This window comes from Mus pahari, chromosome 18, assembly GCF_900095145.1.
Source record: "Mus pahari chromosome 18, PAHARI_EIJ_v1.1, whole genome shotgun sequence".
Taxonomy (NCBI): Eukaryota; Metazoa; Chordata; class Mammalia; order Rodentia; family Muridae; genus Mus; species Mus pahari.
In genome coordinates, this window is record NC_034607.1 from 16,024,480 (window position 1) to 16,031,531 (window position 7,052).

Consider the following 7,052-nt stretch of genomic DNA (forward strand, 5'->3'; position numbering starts at 1 on the left):
CAGGGTTTCTCTGTGTAGCCCTGGCTGTCCTGGAACTCACTCTGTAGACCAGGCTGTCCTTGAACTCAGAAATCCGCCTGCCTCTGCCTCCCAAGTGCTGGGATTAAAGATGTGTGCCACCACGCCCGGCCCAAACTCTCTTTTTGGTATTTAAAGACGTTTGCAATATTTCTCCCCTCCCTTACCCATGGCCACCCAGAGCCACCCCTGTGCAGGACCCTGAGGGAGGGAGGAGTTGGAAGTTTGGAACTTTTACAGTAGGTGTCCCATGTGGTACTTTGGGTCCCCCCTGTCCCCGGTGCTCTTCCCCTCCCCCAGATGTCCAAAGCATCGCTCCAACTTTGTTCACTGTAGCCTCACTAAAAAGCAAGAATTTGGCTCAGCCAACAGTAGCAAGCTAGCTCAGTGGATGAGAACTGAGCACTGCTTGAAGCCCCTCCCTCACAAACTCTGACATTTGCCCCCTCCTCTTCGTCCCCAAGCATGAAGAGAGGACCCAGAAACCCTAAACCCATGGGAGTGGAAGAAAGGTCATCTCACTATAAATATCCACTTCTGCCCCAGTCCTGCCAGCAGCCCAGGGCCTGCCTGCCCCTCACAGGGCCTCTGCACTAGCTCCTTCAGGGAGGACCTGCCGCCTCCACTTTCCTTTGGCTTGGCAAGAGTCTGCGCTTGCTTGGCTCCTTAGGCCCCTCACTAAGGCTTTTTGGTCAGAAGGAGCATAAAGGTCAAATGAGGTTCTTTGGGTCTCCTGTGGACTACCTCAGTCAGGAAAGGGCTGGCAGAGGTCTGACATCAATGCAGGGAGCAGGTCACATGGGTATCTCAGGCAACTGGGGAAACACGGGATACGCCAGGACTACTTCGCCCCTTAGGGGAAGAAAGGAAGCAGAGGCGGCTGTCTCATGTCTCCACTATAAACCCTGTTTCCTAAGAACACAGTGTGGCTAAGCATCACTCTTCACCTCAGTAGATTTCCCCGCTAAAGAAGCAGTGGGCATGTGTGTCTCTGTGCAGTTGTGTACACGTGCGCATGTGTGTTGGGGGGGGGGAGTAGGCTAGAGTGACACTCGGCCGGGTCTTGTTTCTCTGTATTTAGTCACTCATTCAAGTGTAGATCTGGGGTGTGGTTCCAATAATCTCTTTTAGGCACTGCTTGCCAAGGGCATTGAATAGAATCATAATATCTAGCCAAATAATAACGATAATAATATATAATGTCAGCTGAATGAGGGGGACCTAGATAGGCATATGTAGTATGTATTTTTTTCCTAAGGTGTAAATGTTAAAACATTTATGTTTCCTAAGCACAAATATACAGTGAGAGGGAGCAGCCTAGGAGTCCACAGAATCTAGCTGGTCAGAGATGAGATTTTTTTTGCTACAAAATTAACCCTGGAGTGGAAAGTCTGCTCAGGACTGAAGACCAGAAACTGACATGTCTCCGATTGCCCTCAACAGACCTGTGAGCGACACGTGTGTTACAGGAGGTGTTGCCGCCCTCAGTAACCACCTTTCTCAGGCCTGCTCCATATGGGATGCTGCTTGGGGAGAGGAGAGCAGAGCGAAGCAGAAGGGTCTAGAACTAAGGAAAGGATGGTAGATTTGCAGGGCTGCATGAAGTTCTCTGCCCAAGGCAAGCGGGAAGTCTGTGCCTTCTCTGTGGTAGACACTCTTTCCACACTGTTGACCGCCCTGAAGGCCAGGGTGGCAGCTGGTGGGCAATTTCCTGGTTCTAGTAGCACACTCGCCAGCATGTCCAGAGACCAGGGTGGGGAAATGTGACATTAAGAATAGAGCATGGGGGGGCTGGGGAGATGGCTCAGTGGGTAAGAGCACTCGACTGCTCTTCCAAAGGTCTGGAGTTCAAGTCCCAGCAACCACATGGTGGCTCACAACCATCCGTGACAGGATCTGACTCCCTCTTCTGGGGTGTCTGAGGACAGCTACAGTGTACTTACATATAATAAATAAATAAATCTTAAAAAAAAAAAAAAAAAGAATAGAGCATGGATGTTATAGCCAGTGCCTTTAACCCAGCACTTGGGGGTTGGGGGTGAGGGCAGGGATGGGTGGATCTCTGTGAACTGGAAGCCAGCCTGGTCTACTTAATTAGTTCCGGGACAGCCAGAGCTACACAGTGAAACCCTGTCTCAAAAAAAAAAAAAAAAAAACAACAACAAAACAAAACAAAAAAAAAAAAAAAAAAAAATCTAAAGCTCAGTGGCTAAAGTGCTTGCTGTGCCAGAGTCAGGACTCAGCGTTGAGTCCTCAGAACCTAAATAAGGAGTCAGATGTGGGAGTGCCCTTGTCTGTAATCCGGGCATTCCTACGGCAATGTGGAAAGCAGAAACAGAAGATTCCCTGGCAGCTCACCGGCCAGCAATCAGACACAGTGGAAGAACCAAGGGACCCTGCCTCAAACAGGGGGTTCTCCTCTGACCTCCACATGTATGTACCTCGTGGTGTGCATGCTCCCACACTCACACAAATGTGTGCACACAAATGTGCACACAAACACACAACTGATGTTGAAGGCTCACACATGTGAGCAAAACATCCCTTCAGATAGAGTAAAATAAGTAAGTGTAGGAGAATAAGATGTGGTTAAAAGAAAACTCATCCTGCCATTTATCCTCAGTCTGCCGAACCCCTGCGACAGCAGGCTGTGTTTTCTATAGAAACATACCTGAGGCCACACTTACGAGGATGGTGCTGGGTAGGGCCAGGGTCACTCATGGCAGAGATGGAAAGATGGGGATCATGCTGCCCCCTGGCATCCCTGTGCTTGCTGCAAGGGCATCCCTGGAAAATTCTGTCTGCGCTGAGAACTGCAGGTCTCTCTGTATTCTGATCCTCTCTGGGTAAACATCCCCCTCTCTGGTTCGCTTCCCATCACAGTGGCTTGCAGAGAGCCTAACACACGGAAGTGCTCATTCATTAGGTCCATTCATTTGCCCTACAAATATTTATTGAGTACCAATTGAGAGCTAGAGATAAAGTGATGCAGGAGAGTCCTTACTCTAGTGTAGGAGAGCTATTCTCACGGAAACAAGCAGTAAGCATGCAATTCATAGGTGGCTAATATTTGTGACTATAAAAGTCCTCTTTATGGTTTTCTTAGGGGTAGTACCATACTTTGTAGTCATAAGGTCCTGGGGTTCGTGCCCTGTGACTCTGGCTAACCTTGAGCAAAGTCCCTGTCCCTCTGAGGTCTATGTGCAAATGACTGAGTAATCCAACCACTGACACTTTGAACAGTAGTAGATGCTTAATAAGTCACAGCTAGTATTGATGGGTCATATCTTTTCTAAGCCTCAGGTCGCATCTTTCAAAAAGCCATCCTAAGTTTAACCAAACCACAGAAAGTGAAACTTCTGGAACTGGGAGAAATATACTCAGCTCTTTGAGGAAAAGAAAAAAATTCCCTAAGCTGCAACATGATTTTTTTTTTATATATCACCACCATCATTATCATCATCGTGCATATGTCCGTTTGTTGCACCAAGCTGTGTGGTGTGGACACCAGTCTGTGCATGTCATGCCACCTGCGTGGAAGCCAGAGGACAGTTTTGTGGAGTCAGTTCTCCCCTTCCACCTTTGTGTGGGTTCTGGGAATCGAACTCAGGTTGCCGGGCTTGCAGGACAAGCTCCTTTACCTGCTGAGCCATTTTGCAAGCCCACCATTTGCTGATTTCTCTCGTGTAAATCCCTCACTAGGAAGGCCTCAGGGTATCAGTGGAAATCCCTGGATACAGGTCAGGGAAGAGGTGGGCAGAGTCTCCTCTCCGGATGGGAGGATCTGCCTTCATCACACACTGTGGTTTGAGACCCTTTCCAGAATCTTCTGCCCTCTTTCGTTGTTCTTGTGCTCAGGACTGCTTCCTGTCTGTCTGTCTGTCTGTCTGTCCATCTGAAGTACCCCATGCAAACAGAATCACAACAAACAAATCTCTCATTCCTCTATAAACCCTCCTCTCCCCAATCTGTTCCCTGCAAAGCACCCCCCCCCCTACTCTTCTACTGGTTTCAGCCCAAATCTAAGAAGCATTTTAGACTGGTTCCCTGTGGAGTCTAGACTAGGAAGGGAGCGTGGCTTCACTGGCCCTTTGGAAAGGAAGAAAAGGCGAGCCATCTTTGCTGGCCCTGCAAAGGCACAGCCACACCTCTGGGCTATTTTAAGTATCTGTTTATCCAGAGAGGCCCAAGAGACAGATCGCCACAGCTGCCGTCTGTGTCCAGGAAACACTCGGAGCTCCACCTCCATCCACAAATGCTCTCAGAGATCTCAGAATGGTACCCCCCCTGGGCCCCTTTCCCTGAGCCGTGAGTCATAGAAAACCTCTAACTCTCATTACCATGGGAGACCTGTGGGTCAGACACTTGGCTAGGAGTCCCAAGACCTACAGCTTCCTGGTTCTGTGGTCTTAGGTATATTGTTTAGTTTCCCGGAATCTGCTTCTCTCTCTCTCTCTCTCTCTCTCTCTCTCTCTCTCTCTCTGCGTTACCTGAGGGTGAATAAGCATATTCTCTTCACTATGTGCTGTGAAGCTTCAGACAAATGTCAGTTACTTCAGAGAATCTTTAGGCTCCATTTTCCTGGGACCCCAATACATATTCACTTCAAAAAAACCAGTCTAATTTTATTGTTGACCCACCTTGCCCTGTACCTGGGAGATCAAAAGCTGCACAGCGTGGAAGGTATGTGTGTAACCCAGGACAGCATGGTCCAGGATGCTCGGGTGTCAGTAAAAAGATCCTCTTCCATAGGCAAGCCACTGGAATGGAGGACCCTGCTGGCCTATTTGCCCTAGGCTTCCCCTGTGTCTATATTAGTCTGTGCCCAGCTGCTCCCTTAATCCTAGGATGAGAGCAAGATGATCTGGGCGAGCAAGAGTGAATGGAAGTTCAATGGCTACTCACATCTCAGAAACCAAGCAACATTTCCCCCCGGGCTCTCTTAGAAGTCGGAAAATATCTGAGCAGGAAGGGACATTAGGAATCAAGTCGGGTAGCTTCCTCATGTTAGAAATAAGAAAGCGGAGGCCGGGCCTGGGGCAATACAGGTCAAGCATAAAACAGAAAGTTCGAACTACTCCCCAGGGCTGTTCCTTCTCCTTCACGCCTTTGATCCTCCTGAGACTCGGGGTGCCCCGCACCCAGCCTTTGCGCATTGCCGGAGACTGCTATGAAGGGAACCGCAGTTCAGGGAGGAAACTTGGATTTAGCCGCATCTTCCTCTCTAGGAATAGAGAGAGATCAAGAAGGAAGGCTACTCGCGTTCGTTTCCGGGGGCAGCACCATCTGGACAAGAGGGGACCCTGTAGACTAATTTGAGCCCAGTGGCTATAAGCTGTGCTTAAGCTCCCAGTATCTGCAGCTTGGAGATGACTTCTTGCTGGGGCCATCTTTGAATATGCCATTCTCACTGGACTTGTTGGGACTGGGCTATGTGCACAGGCAGATGATTGCAAGCCCGATGGCTGCCAGGGGCCCTTCACCTTCTCCACAGCATCCACACCACCACTCTTCCAGAAACTTCTCTCAGTGTGGCGCCCATTCTGCCTTTGCACAGTTGCCAGAGACTGCCATGAAGAACGTGTGATGTCGTTTCATTCTGTGGGTTCCGTTTCCGAGGCACCCCTTCTACATCCTCCTGATCACAGGGTCTAAGTTGTCCCCTCAAAAAGCCAAGAGTATCTGGCCCTGGTGTTACCTGCTCTTAATCCCAGCAATGAAGAGGCAGAGGCAGGAGGAGGATTTCTGTGAGTTCAAGGCCAGCCTGGTCTACAGAGTGCGATCCAGGCCAGTCAGAGTTACATGGTAAAACACCGATTCAAATACATGAATTAATTAAATAAAAAAGACAAGAGGACTTTGCTGCCCAGAAGCCTCCTGCTAGCATGCTGGACACACAGCTCGTGGCTGACCTTGGGCTCCCCTACTCTTGTCCTACCTTTCCACAGCCTGCTCAGACCCCACATTTTCCCAGGCAGAAGACCCAGCCCCCACACAAGGCTTACCCAGTGACAATCTCGAAGGGCGGCAGGTCGATCAGCTCCTTCAGCTTCTCGGGGTCTTCTAGGTTCTCCAAATCATCTCCATTCTGAGAGGCTGGCGCCGCAGCCTCAGCGGCCTCTTCCTTCTGAGCCATGGAGGACCTGTGGCCGAAACGTGGAGAGGTTGTCAAGCCAGCCAAGGGCCTGGCGGCAGAGTCCCAAGCAGCTGTCAACAGCTAAGCCTGGCTGGGGATGACAGAAAGAAGGACCGGGTTTGGTGCTCCCCACAACTCAGCTGCAGGTTTTATAAGCAGGGCCTCCCGCCCCGCCCCTGGAGCTGTCTCACTCATCTTATTTTTAATTGGATGACTGACAGGGTGACAGGATGGGGGAATGGAAACTCTGGCCCTGTGTATTCCCCTATTTATCAGCAAGCAGACAGGAAGCTGGCAGGTGGGGAGGGCTGGGCCAACTCTTCCCCATCTCTCCTCTCTCATTTACCCAGACTCAACTGAGCTTTAGGGGAGAAGGGCTCTCATTGTTTTAAACAGATAAGGCCGGCGATGAAGGAGGGACTTGTAGTGACTCCCTTCCCCCCCACCCCCCGTTGGGGGAACTCGGGTTTAGGAAAAGAGGGTCTTTGTGGGACATGAGATAGAAACCAATGATTTGAGAGGAGAATGTCTGTTGCTACTCAGAGTCTGCATGTTGTTATGCTTGTTGTGAGCCCGAGTGGGTGGGTGGATGGATGGATGGATGGATGGATGGATGGATGGACGTTTGTGCATGCGCACAAGCACATGCTCGCCCGACCAGAAGACCTGATCAGGTGCCTTCCTCTATCAATCTCCACCTATTTCTTTTCTTTTCTTTTTTTTTAAAACTTATTTTATTAGATATTCTCTTCACTTATATTTCAAATGCTATCCCGAATGTCCCCTATACCCTCCCCCAACCCTGCTCCCCTGCCCACCCATTCCCACTTCTTGGCCCTGGCGTTCCCCTGTATGGGGCATATAAAGTTTGCAAGACCAAGGGGCATCTCTTCCCAAC

At 50.0% G+C, this 7,052-nt stretch overlaps 1 protein-coding gene across 1 annotated transcript in view; it reads right to left on the reverse strand.

Moving 5' to 3' along the window:
- Window positions 1–6,259, reverse strand: part of Apobec2 (apolipoprotein B mRNA editing enzyme catalytic subunit 2) — a 13,780-nt gene extending 7,521 nt beyond the window's left edge. The window contains exon 1 of the mRNA XM_021218325.2: window positions 6,024–6,259. Within this exon, the coding sequence (XP_021073984.1) occupies window positions 6,024–6,154 (131 nt within the window). The 5' untranslated portion in view covers window positions 6,155–6,259. The remainder of the gene's footprint in view (window positions 1–6,023) is intronic.
- Window positions 6,260–7,052: the final 793 nt, after the last annotated feature.